Source organism: Pan troglodytes, chromosome 15 (genome assembly GCF_028858775.2).
Source record: "Pan troglodytes isolate AG18354 chromosome 15, NHGRI_mPanTro3-v2.0_pri, whole genome shotgun sequence".
In the NCBI taxonomy this organism is placed as follows: Eukaryota; Metazoa; Chordata; class Mammalia; order Primates; family Hominidae; genus Pan; species Pan troglodytes.
This window is the reverse complement of record NC_072413.2, coordinates 75,683,396-75,707,082: the sequence shown is the minus strand read 5'-3', so window position 1 is coordinate 75,707,082 and position 23,687 is coordinate 75,683,396. Positions and strand designations below refer to the sequence as shown.

The following is a 23,687-nucleotide window of genomic DNA, read 5'->3' as shown; positions in this document are numbered from 1 at the left end:
TGTCAGTGTGATAGAAATTCTGGTTATGTGCTCTCAAGATGTATATTTCCCTCAGAAGATGTATCATTTTCTTTTTGCTTATTATCTATCACTGCTTTGTGGTCACTAGAGAACTGTACCATTTGTCTATTCCTATATCAAACTATTAAATATTTACAAGAAAACTAATATTTTATAAATTCAGGAATTACGGAAAATAATGGGAAAGTAAAAGATAAGAGAGATGAAAGTGGATTTCATATTTGGGCTCCTCCTCCTCCTCCCCCACTCCGATAATACCACATAACCCTGAAGACACAACTTTCCTTCAGGGAAAACTCCAGTAGCACCTCCTTTGCTGATTTCTTTCTCTTCACCTGTTTTCTTACCTTTAATTTGAGAATGTTAATATATATCTGATATATAGATTAAATATATTTTTGCGGGTATAAGAGACAAAATTTGGTTGATTTGAAGGCAATGAGGGAGAAGGAACCATCTGGAATAGCTCTTTCTATCTCTAGCTTGTTGCCAAATAACAAGCTTCCGGTCGGGCGCAGTGGCTCACACCTGTAATCCCAGCACTTTGGGAGGCCAAGGCGGGCAGATCACCTGAGGCCAGGAGTTCGAGACCAGCCTGACCAACATGGAGCAACCCTGTCTCTACTAAAAATACAAAATTAACCAGGTGTGGTGGCGCATGCCTGTAATCCCAGCTACTCCGGAGGCTGAGGCGGGAGAATTGCTTGAACCTGGGAGGCAGAGGTTGTGGTGAGCCAAGATCGCACCATTGCACTCCAGCCTGGGCAACAACAGCAAAACTCCATCTCAAAAAAAATAAAAAATAAAAATAAAAAGAATAAGCTTCCTTGGTAGCACCTATTCTAATTACTCAGGATCCTTTACATTAATTAATTAATTTTTTTTTTTTTATTTTTGGGATGGAATCTCGCTCCGTTTCCCAGGCTGGAGTGCAGTGGTGCGATCTTGGCTCACTGCAGCCTTCGCCTCCTGGGTTCAAGCAATTCTCCTGCCTCAGCCTCCCAAGTAGCCAGGATTACAGGCACGTGCCACCACACCCAGCTAATTTTTTGTATTTTTAGTACAGACAGGGTTTCACCATGTTTGTTAGGCTGGTCTTGAACTCCTGACTTCAGGTGATCCACCTGCCTCGGCCTCCTAAAGTGCTGGGATTACAGGTGTGAGCCACCGCGCCTGCCCCACACTCTTTATTAGAGTTTATAAGAGGAACACCCAACTAGATCATATCTTGTCCTATGTATTCCAAAAAACCCACATGTAGGTCTTTTTGTTGCTTTTTTGTCAGCTTTCCTCTGGTCCTTATGAATGCTGGTGTGTGAAGGCCAGTCATATTGCAATTATTAAGGGATTTTTGTTGCTTTTGTTCTCTCTGATAGTGTAATTTGTGGGAGGCAGAGGAAGATGAAAGATTATCAAGGAGTCTTACCTGGGGCAAAAAAGTAGTGACTGGCATCATCTAATAGAGCAGTTGAGTGTCTCTGTTGAGGCATTATAAATATTGTTTGGTCTGTCAGTACATTGCACCATGAGGGTGACAGGCATCATCTTACATAGAATGTAAATCTCATCCATGCATTTCAACATTACGATACTTGGTTGCTATTAGATTTTTAGATTCTTACTTGGCTATCAGTGGTTTCATATATCCTGGTGAAACAGAACAACTTATTTGAAAATCAAGTTGAAATGGCTAGCTAATCTGGAAATGCTATGGATGCTGCTTGAGGGGAGTGAATGTTCTGTGGAAGAAGGCATTTTGTTCTAGTTTTCAAAATAAAAGCTATGATTTTCTGGCAAGCTTAATGACCACATAATGCTACAGCTACAGTTCTGAAGTACTTATTATAGTTGAAAAACTCTAGCAAATCCAAGCATGTGTCAGATTGATGGCTTGGGTACGGGAAGCACTTTTCTTAGGAATGCTTTAACTCTTTCTCATTTACAAGAAAATGTCTCTCAGCTTTATTCTCTTGGTTTTCAAAAACTTCAAACATCTCTTTAGCAAATAAGCATATTGTACTTAGGAACTCATATATCTTAGATCTAATGGAGTATTACTTAAAGAGGTCTTGTAAAAGTGAGTATTTTCTTTTTTTTCCATCAAACCCCCTCTAAATGATTAATTTTAATTTGTGTTTTCTATTATTTCTTAATAGTACTCATTTGGCTGTTTTGAGCTAAAAGAAAGGTATTTCATAGTAGTAGAAAATACAAAGCTTTTTGGAGTCTCAAAAGATCTGGGTTCAGGTGCTGCATATAATACCTATGAGATCTCAGGAACACCGCTTAATTTTTCTAAGCCTGAATGTTTCCATTTAAAATGATGTTAAAGAGTTACAAGGATTAAATGAGATAATACATGTGTGAATCATGTTTAAAGTGTACTAAGCAAATACTACTGAATTTTTTTAACTACTTAAAAATTATACTTGATCCTCATTTATCAAATAAACCTTTTTAAAATACTACATTTCATCAGCAAACTTTATTTAGCTTGTTCTACTTTAGCAGTCTCAGTTCTCTCTCCTAAATAATTATGTATAATCACTAGTAGAAATGTAGTAAACTCATTTCTGGATCCTTCCTATTGTATTCATTTGCTTCTCACATAACAATGAATAAATAATATGTTAATAAAATCTGATTCCAAGAAAAAATCTTTTATATTTCTGCCCCAAGTATAGCTTTACCTGTTCCTCACTAAAATATGTATTTATATGCTAAAATATATACACATATATTTTGCCTTGTCCTAGCCATTTTACTTAGTTTCGTCCTGCATATATGAAATCCACATTTTCTTGCTGTAGCATGTAAGTCCCTTTGTGATCTGGTGTTTTTTACTCATGTAACTTGTGCCTCAAGCTCTGCTGTCCTTATTAAGCTGTTAGCCCCACTGAATTCTCATTTCCTAAAATATACCAAGCTCGTTCTTGCAGCAGGGCTTTTGCATTGGCTATTTGATCCATCTAGAAAATGCTTCGTGTGTGTGTGTGTGTGTGTGTGTGTGTGTGTGTGTCTTCCCATGACTGCTTTCTAATCATTCAGGCTTTAGCTCACATGTTACTTCTTCACAAAGGCTGTCCCCAACCACCCTATCAAAAGTAGCCCCTTTTCCCAGTCTTTTTCTTTTATATTACCTTCATGGTACTTATCACAAGCCAAAGAATGTGTTTTTTATATCTTTGCCTACTAGAATGTAAACTCCACAAGACGCAGGGACCTCTGCTGTATCTCTAGCATCTAGCATACTAAGGACTCAACAATTACTTGTTGAATGAATGAATATATCTTGAATGTCAAATGATGATTAACTATTTTATTTAACTACTTCTAATGTGTAGGATTTTGGAGATGGAGGTGCTTTTCCAGAGATCCATGTGGCCCAGTATCCACTGGATATGGGACGAAAGAAAAAAATGTCGAATGCGCTGGCCATTCAGGTGGATTCTGAAGGAAAAATTAAATATGATGCAATTGCTCGACAAGGACAGTCAAAAGACAAGGTAATCCTCTCATGTTTTCCCTGAATGATGAATATTTTAGGAAACATTTTAAATTTTGTGGACACGATAAATCTCTTGCTGTTTGAATTATGTTAAAAGTAGCAGTGGCTGGGCATGGTGGCTCGTACCTATATTCCCAGCTACTTGGGAGGCAGAGGTAGGAGGTTTGACTGAGCCCAAGAGTTTGAGGATACAGTGAGCCACTGCACTCTTGCTTGGGTGGCAATACCTTGTTTTAAAGGGGGAAAAAAAGTACATTTTAAAACAGTTACTTTATATTACTAGCATTCTAAAACTGCCAGTAAATTTTTTAAAATCTGCAACCCCAGAGCCTTACCATCAACTTTTAATTTATCCTGTAGTTTCTTCTAGTTTTTTCCTATAGTCTTGACTCATTTCCTCCATGTACTTAGAGTACTTACATGTACTCTATTACAAGTATTTAATAGTTTATTTGAGTATAATAAATTACACAAACTTCTTTTGCCCTAGATTAAGTACAAAACTAGCATTTGCTATCCAGATTTAGGATGGCCCTGCTACGAAGTAATCCATAGGCCAAAAATAAAATTTGCTTAAAATAATCTCATCACAGAACAGCTACACTCAGGGCCAAGGAACTATTTTTAAGAAGACCTAGTTTTTTTTTTTCTTGTAAATAAATACTCAAGATAGAAGTGAAAGATTTCTTTAGAACTGATGATGTTTGGAAAAATACTTGAGAGCTTTCAGTGCCTATCATTGGCCTCTCTCTCCCCACCAAACTTTTTCAATTTACCCTCTAAAATAGCACTAACAACCCATCCTTTGCTTCTGCATCATGGCTGCTGAGCTTTGGGGGAAGACAATTATGCAATCATGCAGATTTATATCTCCTATTTCAGCTCAGCTCCCTTGGTACTCCCGCCAAACTTTAATTCCTACTCCTTTCATCCCATCTCATCCTTAGCAGGTGACTCCCCCATCTATTTGAATATAAAGACTATTGGAAGACAATTGTCAATTTTCTTCATCCTGCACTTGTCCTTTTTCCTCGACTTTTACTTTTGTTTTTGCACGAAATGCCTTCTTCTGTCTAAGCCTAATGTTTTTTTATTTTACTTTTTATTTGTTTTTTTGAGACAGGGTCTTGTTCTGTTGCCCAGGCTGGAGTGCAGTGGCACGATGATGGCTCACTGAAGCCTCGACCTCCTGGGCTCAAGCAGTCCTCCCGCCTCAGCCTCTCGAGTGGCTGAGAGCACAGGTGTGCACCACCATGCCTGGCTAATTTATTATTTTTTTGTAGAGGTGGGATATCCCTATGTTACTCAAGCTGGTCTTGAACTTTTGGGCTCAAGCAATCCTCCTGCTTCTGCCACCCAAAGTGCTGGGATCACAGGCGTGAGCCACTGCACATGGATCTACACCTGATCTTGCCATATGTATTCTGGATCTCAATCCCTTCCCTCTTCCTCTATGAACCTTACCTACTAGTTAATCTTCTCAACAGTTCTTCATCCCTCCTCTTCTAACGGCTCTTTCCTGTTAGCATTTGAATGTGCTTGTTTTTCTTGTCATTTGTTTGTTTGTTTATTCTTTTTTAGATTGTAGTGCCATGGCACCCTCATAATTCATTGCAACCTTGAACTCTTGGGCTCAGGCGATCATCCTACGTCAGCCCCCCGAGTAGCTGGGACTACAGGCGCCTGCCACCATGCCCGGTGAATTTTTTTGTATTTTTAGTAGAGATGGGGTTTCACCATGTTAGCCAGGATGGTCTCGATCTCCTGACCTCGTGATCCGCCCGCCTCGGCTTCTCAAAGTGCTGGGATTACAGGCATGAGGCTGCCTGGCCTTTCTTATCTTTTGAAAGATAGGCTTTTCCCTGAGTACCTACTCGCAGTGTTCTGTCTAGCTACCACCTAATTTTCTTCACTTTTTTCAGGCTTGTTTCAGGAGTTGTTTTTGCCCTCTCTGCTTCTTCACTTTCCTTTCACTCTTCAATTCACTACAAAATGACCTCACCTAAACCAGTTTGATGAGGTGCTCTCTGGCAAAAGTCTCTTAACACATTTTTTTACAGCACATTCTCTTTATATATATATTTTTTTCTTTTAATCATTCTGTGACTTTAACCAAAAAACACAGCACATTCTCTTTAACTAATGTAATTTATTTGCCACTCATATGCTGATGACTGTTCAATCTGTGTTTCCAGCCCAGTATTCTCTGCTGGGCTGTAGGTCCTTATATCTTACTGTCTACAAGGGCAAGTCTATCTAGATTTCCCTAAAGTGCTACTTAATCAAATCCAAACCTAAATACATAATTTTCCACTTAATCTACCTGCTATTTCTGTAACTCAGTAAGTGGTAGTGATATTTCCCTAATTGTTTATGCTGAAAGCCTGGGAGTCATTTTTTCTTACTACTATATTGATTTTTTTAAAAAAAATTATACAAATAGGCTGGGTGTGGTGGCTCACACCTGTAATCCCAGCACTTTGGGAGGCTGAGGTGGGTGGATCACGAGGTCAGGAGATTGAGAACATCCTGGCTAACACAGTGAAACCCCGTCTCTACTAAAAACACAAAAAATTAGCTGGGCATGGTAGCGGGTGCCTGTAGTCCCAGCTACTTGGGAGGCTGAGGCAGGAGAATGGCGTGAACCTGGGAGGCAGAGCTTGCAGTGAGCTAAAGATGGCACCACCGCACTCCAGCCTGGGTGACAGAGCAAGACTCTGTCTCAAATTAAAAAAAAAAAGTTATACAAATAATATATTATAGTAAAAGATACCATAAGTATATATCACAAGTATATACAGTCCTGCCCACTTTTCTCCTATTTTACTTCCCAGAGATAACTGCTGTTACTACAGTGATACATATAATTCCAATTTTTTTTTCCTAAAATATTTTGTTTATTTATTTATTTATTTTAGTATTTATTGATCATTCTTGGGTGTTTCTCAGAGAGGGGGATTTGGCAGGGTCATAGGACAATAGTGGAGGGAAGGTCAGCAGATAAACAAGTGAACAAGGGTCTCTGGTTTTCCTAGGCAGAGGACCCTGCGGCCTTCCACAGTGTTTGTGTCCCTGGGTACTGAGATTAGGGAGTGGTGATGACTCTTAACAAGCATGCTGCCTTCAAGCATCTGTTTAACAAAGCACATCTTGCACCGCCCTTAATCCATTTAACCCTGAGTGGACACAGCACATGTTTCAGAGAGCATGGGGTTAGGGGTAAGGTTATAGATTAACAGCATCCCAAGGCAGAAGAATTTTTCTTAGTACAGAACAAAATGGAGTCTCCTACGTCTACTTCCCTCTACACAGACACAGCAACAATCTGATTTCTCTATCTTTTCCCCACATTTCCCCCCTCTCCATTCGACAAAACCGCCATCGTCATCATGGCCCGTTCTCAATGAGCTGTTGGGTACACCTCCCAGACGGGGTGGCCGCTGGGCAGAGGGGCTCCTCACCTCCCAGACGGGGCGGCCGGGCAGAGGCGCCCCCCACCTCCCGGATGGGGCGGCGGCCGGGCAGAGGCGCCCCCCACCTCCTGGACGGGGCGGCTGGCCAGGCGGGGGCTGGCCCCCACCTCCCTCCCGGACGGGGCGGCTGGCGGGGTGGGGGCTGCCCCCCCACCTCCCTCCTGGACGGGGCGGCTGCCGGGCGGAGACGCTCCTCACTTCCCAGACGGGGCGGCTGCCGGGCGGAGGGGCTCCTCACTTCACAGACGGGGCGGCTGCTGGGCGGAGGGGCTCTTCACTTCTCAGACGGGGTAGCCGGGCAGAGACGCTCCTCACCTCCCAGATGGGGTCGCGGCTGGGCAGAGGTGCTCCTCACATCCCAGACAGGGCGGTGGGGCAGAGGCGCTCACCACATCTCAGACGATGGGCGGCCTGGCAGAGACGCTCCTCACTTCCTAGACGGGATGGCAGCCGGGAAGACGCGCTCCTCACTTCCCAGACTGAGCGGCCGGGCAGAGGGGCTCCTCACATCCCAGACGATGGGCGGCCAGGCAGAGACGCTCCTCACTTCCCAGACAGGGTGGCGGCCAGGCAGAGGCTGCAATCTCGGCACTTTGGGAGGCCAAGGCAGGCGGCTGGGAGGTGGAGGTTGTAGCGAGCCAAGATCACGCCACTGCACTCCAGCCTGGGCAACATTGAGCACTGAGTGAGTGAGACTCCGTCTGCAATCCCGGCACCTTGGGAGGCCGAGGCTGGCAGATAACTCGCGGTTAGGAGCTGGAGACCAGCCCGGCCAACACAGCGAAACCCCGTCTCCACCAAAAAAATACGAAAACCAGTCAGGCGTGGCGGCGCGTGCCTGCAATCCCAGGCACTCGGCAGGCTGAGGCAGGAGAATCAGGCAGGGAGGTTGCAGTGAGCCGAGATGGTGGCAGCACAGTCCAGCCTCGGCTCAGCATCAGAGGGAGACCGTGGAGAGAGAGAGAGAGGGAGAGGGAGAGGGAGACCGTGGGCAGAAGGGGGGAGGGGGAGCTATAATTCCAAATTTTTATTATGGATTTAGATATTTATGTATATCCTCATTTTATGTATACATACAAACTTAGAAACTGTTGTTTACATGAATGGAATTTTGATGCCCATAACTTCCTTTGACTTGCTTTTTTTTTACTTAACACATTTGACAATTTTTGTTAGTACATATAGGTCTACTTCATTTTTTTTTTATTAATCTGTATAGGATTCCATGGCATGGTTATCTGCTAGTTTTTTTAAGCATTGGTAGTTTTTAGTTTTACAAACAAATGTATTCAAGATCCACATACAAACATCTTGTTGAACATGATTATTTGTTTAAATTCTTAGATGTGGACTTACTGGCTCAAAGGCTATTCAGATTTCATTCTAGTTCTTGTTTCCCTCAGACCTTCCATCTATTTATTCTCTGTGAACGATCTTATTTCCTTAACACTTCTCAAGTATATTCCCCTCTCTGCTACTTAGTTCAGGCTGTTTTCATTTCTTGCTTGATTTACTGCAGCCAAGCCTGCAACCATCTCGTTGACATTTGTCTTGCTAGCATGAACAAACAAATTCATCCATGTCTGTCTTTCTCATCATGTATATACACATACACGCAAGTGTGCACAATTAAAATCTTTCTGTGGCTTCCATGGTCTTTAGGGTAAGGACTAAGCTGCTATGGCATGCTTGACCCCTTACTCACTTTTCTGGGCTAGCTTCAACTCTCCTGATCGGAATACTGAAATCCAAAAATAAATAGTTCAGTTTTAGCCATTCTGTTTGTTTTCACTATAAAATAAATACTATTATAGGTGTTGTTGTTTGTTTTCGAGACAGAGTCTTGCTCTGTCACCCAGGCTGGAGTGCAGTGGCACAATAACGACTCGCTGCAGCCTTGAACTCCTGAGCTCAAGTGATCCTTTCACCCCAGCCTTCTGAGTAGTTGGGACTACAGGTGCACACCACCATGCCCGGCTAATTTTTGTATTTTTTGTAGTGAAAGGGTTTCACCTTGTTGCCCAGGCTGGTCTCAAACTCCTGAGCTCAAGTGATCTGCCTGCTTTGGCCTCCCAGAGTGTTGGAATTACAGTTGTGTGCCACCGCACCTAGCCAAGGTGGTTGTTAAGAAGAAAAAAACTTTTTCTGAGACCAAATCTTGCTTTGTCCCCCAGGCTGGAGTGCAGTAGGGCAATCTCAGCTCACTGCGACCTCAGCCTTCCCAGTTCAAGCAGTTCTCCTGCCTCAGCCTTCTGAGTAGCTGGGATTACAGGCGCCCGCCACCAGGCCCAGCTCATTTTTGTCTTTTTAGTAGAAATGGGTTTCACCATGTTGGTTAGGCTGGTCTTCAACTCCTGACCTCAAGCAGTCCACCTGCCTTGGCCTCCCAAAGTGCTGGGATTACAGGCATGAGACACCGTGCCCAGCCAAGAAGAAAAAACGTTCAAGCATTCCCTATAAATATTTGCCATGAGGAACTACTTGTAGTTCCCGTAATATGACACATTCTCTCTTGAGACTTCCCATGGATATTCTTTTTCCTAGAAAGTTCTACCCTTATTCATTCTCTGACTTAATTCTATTGCTTTCCATTCTCAGCTCACTCTTCACTATTCCAGGGTGTTGTCCTGGACCTTCCCTGGCTAGACTAAGTGTCCCTCTTCTCTACTCTCAATGTTTATCATTAGCAGTCTTCACCTTTTGTTGTAATTATCTGTTCACTCATAATCTATATCATTTGACTATAATGTTTTTAAGGGCAGGGATTATATATTTATATTTCCGTCTTTGGTGCCTTACTTACTGCCTGAAAGTTTGACACATAAGGCGTCCACCAGTGTTTGTTCAGCAAATAATAGTGGTTTTCATTGTATAACACAAAACCACTTCTGAAGCCAGTGAGGAAGTATAGTCCACTCCTGCAAAAGGAAAATTAGGCCCCTATACATGGAGAACATATACTGGAAATTTACCCTATACCATGGGGGCCTTCACTTGACTTCAGTTGCCTTTGTTTTGGTGCATCTCTCCTTGGGGGTAATCACTCTTCTTTATTGGTATGTGCTACCTCTCCAGTCCCATTTGGTAGGAAAAAACAACATCTAAGGGCAACAATTTGGCATTGGCAGGTTGTGTTATTTTGAATGAAATACAGCTTTGGTCCATTTTGCATTATATTTCAAGACTGGAAAGCAGGAGTTTTATCTGATTTCTAGGGAATGATGTTTAAATCACTGTCTGTATTGGTGATTATTTTGTATTCAAAATAGAGTAGAACTGTTCAGACTGAACTATCTATTTTTGGAGTTTAGTATCTTGGCCAAATAAGGTCTCCAAAGCATTGTTCCTTGTTTTTTCTCTTTTTTTTCTTTTCTTTTCTTTACTTTTCTTTTTTTTTTTTTTTTTTTTTTTTTGAGATGGAGTCTTGCTCTGTTGCCCAGGCTGGAGTGCAATCTTGGCTCACTGCAACCTCTGCCTCCCAGGTTTAAGTGATTCTTCTGCCTCACCATCCCACGTAGCTGGGATTACAGACGCACACCACCATGCCCAGCTAATTTTTTTGTATTTTTAGTAGAAACAGGGTTTCACCATGTTGGCCAGGCTGGTCTTAAACTCCTGACCTCAAATGATCCATCCTCCTCAGCTTCCCAAAGTGCTGGGATTATAGGTGTGAGCTGCTGTGCCCAGCCTATGCTATTTTCTTTTTTTCTTTTTTCTTTTTTTTTTTTTTTTGAGATGGAGTCTCACTCTGTCACCCAGGCTGGAATGCAGTGGCACGATCTTGGCTCACTGCAGCCTCCCAAAGTGATGGGATTACAGGCATGAACGACTACGCCCGGCCAGATCGTTGCTTTTGTCTGTAATGCAGCCACTAGAAACAAACCCCAAACTGGGACCACTCTCAGGTTTATATCTTTTTGTTTGTTTGTTTTCTAGAAGTGGATAGATTCATGCATGAAGTTTGGAATGCATTGAGTAATTCAACATTAATCAAGTAACTATTATGTGCCATTGGCACTGGGGGAGCACTTTGATTGTTTAGGACCATCTTCAGCATTGTACAATGTTTAGCATAAGTGGCACTACCTATAAATCCCAGTAGCGTCCCCATCCTACCCCCATTGTCTTAACTAGAAACACCTCACACATTTACAAAGGCACTGGGAGAAAGGAGTTAGAGGTGGCAGTGATGCCCTGTTTGACAATCACTGGTTTTCCTGTTTTAGAAGAAATAGAAATGGACTGCATAATATATAAAATAGGATTTAAAAAATTTGTTATTCCAGAGACTGAACAGGTTATTGGATTTATGAATTTGGACTAAGATTTCTGATTTGCTTCCGAGAGGTCTGGTATTCTTCAGAAACGAGGGAGTTCTCACTGAAATATTAATAGTGAATGAGTAAGAATGGAAAATACTAGGTGTTAGGTATAAGAGGTGAGAAGAATCAGTGAGGATTCTAAGACGTAATATTCTAGGACAAGTCTAAGGCAATTCTCTACATGTGAAGTAAGTACTGTGTATACGACTTATTAGTCATACAAAATTGGGGATGAAAAAGTTTTTTTAGTGTAAATCTTGATACAACCAAATGCTTTTTTTTTTCCTAATTATGAAAGTGATCAATCTTTTTTTTTTTTTGAAACGGAGTTTTGCTCTTGTTGCCCAGGCTGGGGTGCAATGGCACGATCTCAGCTCACCGCAACCTCTGCCTCCCGGGTTCAAGTGATTCTCTTGCCTCAGCCTCCCGAGTAGCTGGGATTACAGGCATGTGCCACCACACCTGACTAATTTTGTATTTTTGGTAGAGACGGTGTTTCTCCGTGTTGGTCAGGCTAGTCTCCAACTCCCAACCTCAGGTGATCCACCCACCTCGGCCTCCTAAAGTGCTGGGATTACAGGCATGAGCCACCACACCCAGCCAAGTGAAAAATCTTGAAATAAAGGGCTTGGTGTATGTATTTTTCCCTCTGAAATAGTTATGTAAGAAATACTACATACAGGCCAAGTGCATTGGCTCATGCTTGTAATCCCAGCACTTTGGGAAGGTTGAGGTGGGAGGATCATTTGAGGCCAGGAGTTTGAGACTAGCCTGGGCAATATAATGAAACCCTATCTCTTAAAGAAACGAAATGTTACACACATACTATACCCAAAAGAATGCCTTCAACGTATTACCCCTAAAAAACCGTAACAACTTTAAACTGACCCCATGATAAATTATATGTTATCTTGTTTGTATGATTTCACACACTAGCTAAGCTAGATTAGCGTTTTCTTTCTACCTCACATAGTGAATGTTTTGACAGGCTTATCCTTTTAGTCAGTCTAGTTCTTTGCCAGTTTTCTGTAATAAAATATCTGTTTCACAGATGAGTTACTACTTTATCTTGTTGACAAAGCTTATTTTTGCTTCTGATACTTTCAAGAGTATATTGTATTTTTCAGAAAACGCTCCCCAGCCCATTTGCCTCCTGGTACTCAGTTTCCTCAGCACATTTAATTCTCAGACTATAAAAATTTGGGGTTTTGGCCAGGTGCCGTGGCTCACGCCTGTAATCCCAGCACTTTGGGAGGCCGAGGCGGGTGGATCGCCTGAGGTCAGGAGATCGAGACCAGCCTGGCCAACATGGTGAAACCCCATCTCTAATAAAAATACAAAAATTAGCTGGACATGGTGTCATGCGCCTGTAATCCCAGCAACTTGGGAGGGAGGCTGAGGCAGGAGAATGGTTTTAACCCAGGAGGCGGAGGTTGCTATGAGCTGAGATCACGCCATTGCACTCCAGCCTGGGCAACAAGAGCAAGACTTCGTCTCGAAAAAAAAAAAATGGGGGGTTTTATAATTAATTACTATGGAGGAATCTTGCTCTTCAGATGTCCTTCACTCAGCCTTGTGAGATACTAGAATCTTACTGATGCTCATTTGAAGGGTTATTAACTTTGGAATGCCCAAATAAGGAGCAGCAAATGACTCTTGTATGCTAAATTAGTATTGACAGTTTATGTTGAACATACATGACTACCAGGGAGCCATTTACTTAGAATCCTTTCCTTATAACCGTTGCTATGGAGAAGGGATAAACTCTTCATGATTAACTCTTCATAGAATTGGTATTTTTTTCTTGTGTTGTTATATAATTTTCAGCTTAGGGTTGTATAGGTTTTTCCATGCTGAGAGGAAATAAGACTTTTGAGGTCAGATAGTAGCTGTATGATCTTAATGTACTGAACCTCACTCTTTTCAGTAGAGTGAGCTTTATGGTCCCTTCCAAAATCAACACTCTTAGAGTATGGTGACACTAATAACTCACATATCAGTAGTACGTGTTTTGTGCTAAATCATCTTAGGCTTTCTTACCTGATCCCTCTTCTCACTCCTGAGAAAAACAAGCTGGAGATTTTAGTGTATAGCCATGAGATAGTTTTTTCTGGGAAATCAGTAGCTTATAGAAAGTTCTGTAGGGCCTAAAATATAAACTTATTTATTTATTCATTCATCCATCCATTCTTTAAAATAGAGATAGGTCTTGCCATGTTGCCCTGGCTGGTCTCGAATTCCTGGGCTCAAGCTATCCTCCAACCTTGGCCTTCCAAAACGCTGTGATTACAGGTGTGAGTCACTGTTCCTGGCCTATAAACACCTTTAGCATGTAACAGAATATCTCTAAAATTCATTTATTTATTCATTTGTACAAAAAATATTGATCAAATATCTCCAGTCATTATTATAAAGCACAGGAGACACTTTTTTTTTTATTTTTTTTTGAGACAGTTTCACTCTTGTTGCTCAGGCTGGAGTGCAATGGCATGATCTCGGCTCACTGCCACCTCCGTCTCCTGGGTTCAAGCGATTCTCCTGCCTCAGCGTCTCATGTAGCTGGGATTACAGGCACCCACCACCATGCCTGGCTAATTTTTCTGTTTTTGGGAGAGACGGGGTTTCACCATGTTGGTCAGGCTGGTCTTGAAATCCTGACCTCAGGTGATCCACCCGCCTCGGCCTCCCAAAGTGCTGGGATTACAGGCGTGAGCCACCGTGCCCTGCCCGTTTTTATTGTTTTAATAGGGGAGACAGATAATAACCATGTAAAGTAGATAATTTCATGCTGTGAACAGTCTTGATCACAGTAAACAGTGCTATGGAGCAAATGATTGGGTGGGGAGGGGTTACTACTAAGGCAATCAGAAGAAGCCTCGATAATGGAGGACCTTTGATCTGAGACACACAGATTGAGAGCTTACTTGAAGAATGATAAACAGAACTCTGTAAAGGCCTAGAACTGGGGAAAAGTATGTTATGTTCAAGAAACAGAAGATGAGCTAGTGTGACTGAAGCATAATGAGTGAGAGAGTGAGAGTTGTAAGGGGAGATTGAAGGCATAGGCAAAGTCAGGTCAAGTTGCATAAGCCATAAAGTGGCTCACACTTTTTTGCTCTGTTTGGAGTAGAAAATTAGAAATAGCATGCATTTCCTTTAAACTTTTTTATTGAATGATGTATGATAGACTTATTAATAGAAGACTTTGGCTTGTAGTGGTAAACAGTTCTACAAAAAAAAAATTCTGGAGATCTCAAGTGCCTAGGAATTTGATTTTCTTTGATATTTATAAGTTGTCCTTTCTTTTTATGTACCTCAAAGAATTTCTGACTAAAGCATTAAAGGTAGAATGCCTATTATTTATTGAATTTTCTGTATCTCTCTCTCTTTTTTTTTTTTTTTAATATACAGTGTCTTGCTCTGTCACCCAGGCTGGAGTGCAGTGACGCAATCTTGGCTTACTGCGAGCTCTTCCTCCCGGGTTAAAGCCATTCTCCTGCCTCAGCCTCCCGAGTAGCTGGGACTACAGGCGCCTGCCACCACAACCGGCTAATTTTTTGTATTTTTAGTGGAGACGGGGTTTCACCATGTTAGCTAGGATGGTTTCGATCTCCTGACCACATGATCCAGCCACCTCAGCCTCCCAAAGTGCTGGGATTACAGGCGTGAGCCACCGCGCCCGGCCCCTCTGTATCTCTTTTTTACTTTAAAATATGCCATGTAACTTGTTTTGAAAATATTTAAGAAGTATAGATGGACCTGAAAGTAACCAGTATTCTATTTGTTAAGAGCCTACCACATCAGTGTCAGCCTAATAGAAACCATGTTGGGCATAGTATAAGTCATATAACAGGCCTCAATTTGGATAATGGATATAAAATAAGTTGTATATATAGAATATATTTTTCTTTTTCTTTTTTTTTTTTTTCTTTTGTCTTCTCATGGAAGAAAGCATTCTGGGTTTTTTAACTGTGGCACATGTTTATTTTCTTAGTCTGTGAATAGAGTTGATGGCAGAAAAGAGAAGTGTTATAAATAGGATGAGGTCAATAAAATTTTTCAGGCCCAGTGAATTTGGAAATTATTTGGTAACCTGACTTAAATTCTGATGAGTTTGTAATCCAGGTTAATGGTGCTATAGGCAATTTATATTATCATTAATTTCAAGTTTTAGTGGGCCTCAAAAATAGTGATCATCAATGCATGATTTTGTTGGCATGGTTTATTTGGATACTAACTTGATTAGAAGATCTCAAACAATTTAAATGCATGAGGTCAAGGGAAAATTACTAACTTACAGCCAGGGTAGCAATTTGTTTATATATTTTAAGCTTCCTTGGTTTTAAAATCTAAAAGAGAAAATCTGAGTGTCCTAAATTTTTAAGTGTGCTGAGAGGGCATGTTGACATCTGAAATGGCTAATGAGGTTTCTTTTCCTTGTTTGCTTTTCTTAAGCCTGCTTGTGTTTGAACATTTTAGGTCATTTATAGCAAATACACTGACCTGGTTCCAAAGGAGGTTATGAATGCAGATGATCCAGACCTGCAAAGGCCTGATGAAGAAGCTATTAAAGAGGTAACTGGGAATTGATATATTCGATGACTATTTACATCCTGATTAACTTCCAAACTCTCAATGTGATATTTCCTATTTCAGATAACAGAAAAGACAAGAGTAGCCTTAGAAAAATCTGTATCACAGAAGGTCGCCGCAGCCATGCCAGTTCGAGCAGCTGACAAACTGGCTCCTGCTCAGTATATCCGGTATGAATCATGCCTAGAAGACTTAGTTTCATTCTGAACTTGATTCAGCTTGGGGGGTCATGGTATTCTTTTACTAACCCACTTAGCAACCATTATAAATGCATTGTTTTCAATAATGACTCAAAGCCTGTCTACTGTCTTTGCAGACAATTGAAAGCAGAATTTTTTAAGGTGTCCACTTTGGTTTTTGTTTGTTTTCTGAGACAAAGTTTCTCTGTTGCCCAGGCTGGAGTACGGTGACACCAACACAGCTCACTGCAGCCCCCACCTCCTGGGCTCAGGTGATCCTCCTGCCTTGATGCCACCATGCCTGGCTAATATTTTAATTTTTTGTAGAGACAGGGTCTCGCTGTGATGCTCAGGCTGTTTTCGAACTCCTGGGCTCAAGCAGTCCTCCTGCCTTGTCATCCCAAAGTGCTGAGATTACAGACTTGAGCCACCACACTTGGCCTCTTTTTATGGTTTTTTTTGGGGTGGGGGACAGAATCTTGCTCTGTTGCCCAGGCTGGAGTGCAGTGGTGTGATCTTGGCTCACTGTAACCTCTGCCTCCCAAGAGATTCTTCTGCCTCAGCCTCCTGAGTAGCTGGGATTACAGGTGCCCACCACCACCATACCTGGCTAATTTTTGTATTTTTTTTAGTAGAGACAGGGTTTCACCATGTTGGCCAGGCTGGTCTCGAACTCCTGACCTCAAATGATCCATCCTTCTCAGGTTCTCAAAGTGCTGGGATTATAGGCGTGAGCCACTGTGCCCAGCCTATGCTATTTTCTTTTTTTTTTTTTTTTGAGATGGAGTCTCACTCTGTCACCCAGGCTGGAATGCAGTGGCACAATCTTGGCTCACTGCAACCTCTGCCTCCTGGGTTCAAGCAATTCTCCTGCCTCAACCTCCTGAGTAGCTGGGATTACAGGCTTGCACCACCATGCTCAGCTAATTTTTGTATTTTTAGTAGAGACAGGGTTTCACCACGTTGGCCAGGCTGGTCTCAAACTCCTGACCTCAGATGATCCGCCCACCTCGGCCTCCCAATGTGCTGGGATTACAGGCATGAGCCACCTGGCCTGGCCCTATGCTGTTTTCAAATTATATTTTTTGTTTTTAGAAATTAACAGTTACTTGTGGTATATGACCTAAATCACAATTATTATTTATAGTTTTCCATTTATAAGTAATAGATATCTTTATAATACTTCTAAATTTTGAGGCGTTTTACTTGACTAAATCTGCATAGAGAATTGAATCACATACAGATATTGAGGGAAAATTCAGAGCTGGTAGGGCTGCTGTCATTATTCTTTTCTCTGTTTTATAACCTATGATTAATCAAAAACTGCTAACCGTAAGTTGCCTGCTGGGATTATTATGAGTGTTTTTTCCTCAGATGCAGGCATACTAAATAGGTACTATTTTCTAGACTGCTTATCTGTGAAACTGAACACGGCACCTTCCATGTTGGAAAACATATGAGGATGGGTTATTTGCAAACTAATACCACTCAAGTTTATATTTTGACTGTAACTCATAATTTATGTTCTTTTATCCCTCTTGCTGTCTGCTTTGTCTAAATATTTTGTTAATTTTCTGTTAATACTTTGCGAAAGGAATGAAAATGTAGTGTAGCTTAAGATTGTAATAGAAGGAAAATACCTACTGAAAGTTTGAACTAATTACACCTTTAGTTTTTATCTGCTTTCTTCAGATACACACCATCTCAGCAAGGAGTGGCATTCAACTCTGGAGCTAAACAGAGGGTTATTCGGATGGTAGAAATGCAGAAAGATCCAATGGAGCCTCCAAGGTTCAAGTAAGTGAAAAGGAATAGGCTACTAATACACACAATAACATGGATGAATCTCAAAACAATTATGCTGAGTGAAAGAAGCCAGGCAAAAACAAGTACATACAGTATGATTCCATTTATCTAAAACTCCAGGAAATGCAAACTAACCTATAGTTACAGAAAGTAGATAGGTGGTTGCCTCTGGGGAAGGAGGTAGGGACAGAGAGGAGTTGGGAGGGACAAGAGGAATAGGCAAGGGGCAAGCAGAAACTTTTGGGGATGATAGACATGTTCACTATCTTGCTTGTGATGATGATTTCACAGGTGCATATTTGTGTCAAAATTTAATCAAATCGTATGCTTTAAATATGTATAGCTAATAAATGTCAATTATCTCAATAAAGCTGCCTTTTTTTTGTTGTGTTTTTTTGTTTTTTTTTTTTTGTTTTTTTTTTTTTTTGAGAGACAGTCTCGCTCTGTCATCCAGGCTGGAGTGCAGTGGCATGATCTCAGCTCACTGCAACCTCTGCCTCCTGGGTTCAAGCGATTCTCTTGTCTCAGCCTCCTGAGTAGCTGGGATTACAGGCGTGTGCCACAATGCCCAGCTAAGTTTTTGTATTTTTAGTAGAGACAGGGTTTCACCATGTTAGCCAGGATGGTCTCGATCTCCTGACGTCAGGCGATCTGCCCACCTTGGCCTCCCAAAGTGCTGGGATTACAGGCATGAGCCACTGCACCCGACCTAAAGCTGCTTTTTAAAGTGGAAAAAAGTATATTACTCTGCAAAATGACAATAATGTTGTGGAGGTGGGGTGAGTAACAGTTTCAAAGTTGGCCATGTTTTATTCATTGTCGAAGTGGAGTGGTAAATGTATATCATTATACAGTCTCTGTTTTTGTCCATGTTTGAAACTTTTATGCAAGAAAAAGGAGGAGAGACTTGATATGATGACTAAAAGGGAGGAAACTATATCACTCTCTGGTTGTGTTTTTATACTTCAGGATTAATAAGAAAATTCCCCGGGGACCACCTTCTCCTCCTGCGCCTGTCATGCATTCTCCTAGCCGAAAGGTATTCTTTGCTGTAGTCCAAAATATTTTTTTCTACTCATGGTTATTAATTTTATAGATAACCTCCCTATGCCTATACAGGTGCATGTCACCACACTGACTTGTAGTTTCTTTTTTTATTTTTCAAGATGAAGTTTCAAGAATGCTTATGAGAATGTATATAACATGTTAGCTATAAGTTTTGTTATTAGTAATGCAAACCCTACTTTTAATGGAATGGACAAGGTCTGCTGTTTCAGTTTAAGGATGTTATAGGAAGTGAATATATGGGTTCATTAGGTCCCTGGTAATTTGACTTTTTAAGATATGTTTTGTTAATCAAAAGAACAATTTTTCATCCAAAAGAAGTCACATCGGCCGGGCGTGGTGGCTCACGCCTGTAATCCCAGCACTTTGGGAGGCCGAGGCGGGCAGATCACCTGAAGTCGGGAGTTCAAGACCGGCCTGACCAACATGGAGAAACCCCGTCTCTACTTTAAAAAAAATTAGCTGGGCGTGGTGGCGCATGCCTATAATCCCAGCTACTTGGGAGGCTGAGGCAGGAGAATCACTTGAACCCAGGAGGCGGAGGTTGTGGTGAGCCAAGATTGCACCATTGCACTCCATCCTGGGCAACAAAAGCGAAACTCCGTCTCAATAAAAAAAAGAAAAAAGAAGTCACATCACTTTAAATATGGAAAAATACTAGCCAACATTTATAACTATCAAGAATAATTTCTAGATTATTTTCCATTTTTCACACTAGTTCAAAGTTATTACTAGAATTATATGGTAAACTAGTGCTAGCAAACATGGACTGCTGGCCTTTTACTACGGCTGTGCATATGTCAGTGTATATGGAGCTGTCTTTGAAGATAAAGATTATACTTAGATTTACTTTGTAGACTATAAATCTAAACTTGTCTCTTCTTTCCCTCTTCTCTCAGATGACTGTAAAGGAACAACAAGAGTGGAAGATTCCTCCTTGTATTTCTAACTGGAAAAATGCAAAGGTAATTAAGTTGTCAAATCAGTCTCTATTAATATAACCTACTGGAAAACACCAGTAAAACAACTACAGCCTGCATAACTGTAGTTGAAACAACACGTGGTTTAACTGAGCATTTTCAAAAAGGAATGCCCAATTTGGTGACTTTTTTAATGTAATAGAAATGTTAGTATGCCAGGCACGTGAATACCGTGTCAGTTCCTTTTTTTTTTTTTTGAGACGGAGTCTCGCTCTGTCACTAGGCTGGAGTACGGTGGCGTGATCTCAGCTCACTGCAGCCTCCACCTCCCAGGTTGAAGCGATTGCCCTGCCTCAGCCTCCTGAGTAGCTGGGACCACAGGCGCATGCCACCACGTCCAGCTAATTTTTTGTATTTTAGTAGAAACGGGGTTTCACCCTGTTGGCCAGGTTGGTCTTGATCTCCCAACCTTGTGATCCGCCGGCCTCGGCCACCCAAAGGGCTTAGATTGCAGGTGTGAGCCACCGCACCCGGCCCCATATCAGTTCTTTTAGTGAATTGTAGCTAACAGAAGCACATAGAGAAGGAATAAGTAGAATAAAGTGTCATGTAAATACAAGATGGTTTTTAGAAAACTCAAATTTATATCTAAAAATTATTTCTAAAAGAAAGTAAACTGATGTAAAAGATTATATGACAAAAGAACAGAGTAAATGTTTGGATACTTTAAGTGCTTTAATATTCAACTACTTGGCTCTGTAGTAGTGAAGGCTTAAGCTATATATCTCTAATCCAAAGTTTCTAGGAGTTGTTAAGAATCTGTAGATTGTGGGATAGATTTGCTAGTTACTGTTTCATCTTCCCTGAATCATAGTTCATGATTTTATTTTTGATGGATAAAGAAGACCATTTCAGGTTTCTTAAGAGAATTTATATACTCACCCTAAACAAAGAGGTTGTCGAATGGTCTGATTTGAGTTGATTAGTATTATGTAACTGGATGGTATCTTGAGCTGGTTCTGTAATGCTTCATTTTATTATGAGACCATGGACTAAAAGTCAACATTTGAGAGACTAGTCAGATATCTGGAAAATAAAGCTAAGCCTGAAAGTTACATAGACATTCAAATACAGTTCTTGAGTTATTGAAATGGGATGCAAAGTTTTAGAATGTAGAAATTCAGTTGTTTAGCAAACATTTTTTTTTCTTTTTTCTTTGGTTTTTTTTTTTTTTTTTTTTTTTTTTTTTGAGACGGTCTCGCTCTGTTGCCCAGGCTGGAGTGCAGTGGTATGATCATGGCTCACTGCAGCCTCAACCTCCCAGGCTCAGGCGATCCTCCCACCTCAGCCTCCCGAGTAGTTGGAACCACAAGTGTGCCCCACCATGCCTGGCTACTTTTTTGTATTTTTGGTAGAGACGGGGTTTCACCATGTTGCCAGGCTGGTCTTGAACTCCTGGGCTCAAGCAGTCCACCTGCCTTGGCCACCCAAAGTGTTGGGATTACAGGCTTGAGCTACTGCACCCAGCCTTTTTTTTTCTATTTACTAAAACTTCAGGATTCTAAGAATATAACAGATCATTAAGACAGTACAGCAGATTTAACTTCCTATAGATGCTAAGATTATAGTGATTCTACCTTTGTTTGACTGTTACATTTACTTGAGGAGCAACTGTTGAACTGTTTAACAGTGATTTCCTTTTATTAAAATCCACAATTATTAACACAAATATCTATTTTTCCAGAGCTTGGGTTCTGAAATCCTGCTGTCTGAGTTTAAATCCTAATCGCCCACTTACTAACTGTATGACCTTGGGGATGTTACCAAAGCATCAGTGAAATGGACACAATAATGTTAGAAGCTTTATAGAATTATCGTGAAGGTTAAATGAGACCATAGGTGTAAGTGCTTGATCTTCTACATAAAGCACTCATTGGTAGCTGCTGTTGTTTTGCATCATTGTGAAGAAAGATGCAAGGAAAAAGAACCTCCAGTTAAGTGGTTCTCAAAATGTGGGCATATTTAAATTTAATTTTAGCCAGGCTCGATGGCTCATGCCTGTAATCCCAGCACTTTGGGAGGCCAAGGGCGGATCACTCAAGGTCAGGAATTCAAAACCATCCTGGCCAACATGGTGAAACTCCGTCTCTACTAAAAATAGAAAAACTAGCCGAGTGTGTGGCGCACGCCTATGGTCCCAGCTACTCGGGAGGCTGAGGTAGGAGACTCGCTTGAACCCAGGAGGCAGAGGTTGCAGTGAGCCAAGATGGCACCCCTGCCCTCCAGCCAGGGTGACAGAGCAAGACTCCAGCTCGAAAAAAATAAAATTAATTTAACTTCAAATAATTAATTGAAGCACTTCTGTGACTGGGTTTTCTGTCTGCTTTCACTCTAGGGTTATACAATTCCATTAGACAAACGTCTGGCTGCTGATGGAAGAGGACTACAGACAGTACACATAAATGAAAATTTCGCCAAATTGGCAGAAGCCCTCTACATTGCCGATCGGAAGGTTGGTTTGTTATAATTTGTTTAATGCTCTTGTTACTTTTAAAATCCATTCTTGGTTACCTAAGGTACTGATAATTTAACTATAGTACCGAGCACCCAAAGAGAGTCTCACCCATGGTACGTGTGTCAGAAATGGCAGCTGCTAGTTGGCAGCTCTCTGCATGCTCCCAGCTTTTGTAGATGTGTACATACACCCCACAGTGGTGATCCGGCTCCCTCACAACATGTCAGAATAATGGTTTCCTAGGATGATCCCATTTTTTGAAGATTGCTAGGTTTCATAATTTTTGATTTCAAATTTTCCTCTATTTTAGATGTAGATGTCCTCCAAAAGGGCAGTTGCAGGAAAAGGCAGATAAACATTCTAATGAATTGAATACTACATAAAATGGCGTTCATAGCATTGGCCATCTATTAATGTTACATAATGTATTAAATATTATGGAATTAGGCTGGGCACAATGGCTCAGGCGTATAATCCCAGCATTTTGGGAGGCCAAGACTGGTGGATTCCTTGAGGTTGAGTGTTCAAGACCAGCCTGACCAATGTGGTGAAACTCCATCTCTACTAAATATACAAACATTAGCTGGATGTGGCATGCACCTGTAATCCTAGCTACTTGGGAGGCTGAGGCAGGAGAATCTCTCAAACCCAGGAGGTGGAGGTTGCAGTGAGCCAAGAACGCACCACTGCACTCCAGCCTGGGCAGCAGAGTAAGACACTTCATCTCAAAAAATATATGTAAATATAAATATTATGGAATTAATATGTGATATTGAAGTTCACATGCATCATAGCGTGTGTTTGGAACATAAAAAAAAATGTCTTTTGTATCACAGTGAGTACCCTTATAAAAATTATCTAGCAGATGTAAGTTAAGATTTTATCTTGAGTTGACTCGATTAACTTTGAAAGTGTTATTAATTTTGAAAATGTTATTTTTTTGAGATGGATCTCACTACGTTGCCTAGGCTGGTCCCAAGCTCCTGAGCTCAAGCAGTCCTTCCACCCTGGCCTCCCAAAGTGCTAGGATTGCAGGAGAGAGCCACTATGCCTGGCTTTAATTTTGTTCTTTAGATTGTTTCTGAGAAAGCATTAGTGAAATACTTGACTTACAAGATTAATTGGGGTCACGATAGTTTCAATCACTAAAATATTCCCAGAGAAAAAAGCTGACCTTGCAGTGTCTTCCAGGCAGGATATCTTTTAGTGGACAAGACTCTTTGTTTTAATTAGCAATAACAAATCTGAATTCTGTATAATTGCTCTTACCAGCCAGATGTTAGGG

General features: G+C 41.2%; 1 protein-coding gene across 2 annotated transcripts in view; it reads left to right on the top strand.

The window, feature by feature from the left end:
• Nucleotides 1-23,687, top strand: part of SNW1 (SNW domain containing 1) — a 66,592-nt gene that overhangs the window by 28,952 nt on the left and 13,953 nt on the right. For both annotated transcript variants that reach the window (XM_063792692.1, NM_001280438.1), the window contains 7 exon segments: nucleotides 3,366-3,527; nucleotides 15,804-15,899; nucleotides 15,981-16,087; nucleotides 17,789-17,893; nucleotides 18,872-18,941; nucleotides 19,867-19,932; nucleotides 22,283-22,399. In XM_063792692.1, the coding sequence (XP_063648762.1) occupies nucleotides 3,366-3,527; nucleotides 15,804-15,899; nucleotides 15,981-16,087; nucleotides 17,789-17,893; nucleotides 18,872-18,941; nucleotides 19,867-19,932; nucleotides 22,283-22,399 (723 nt within the window).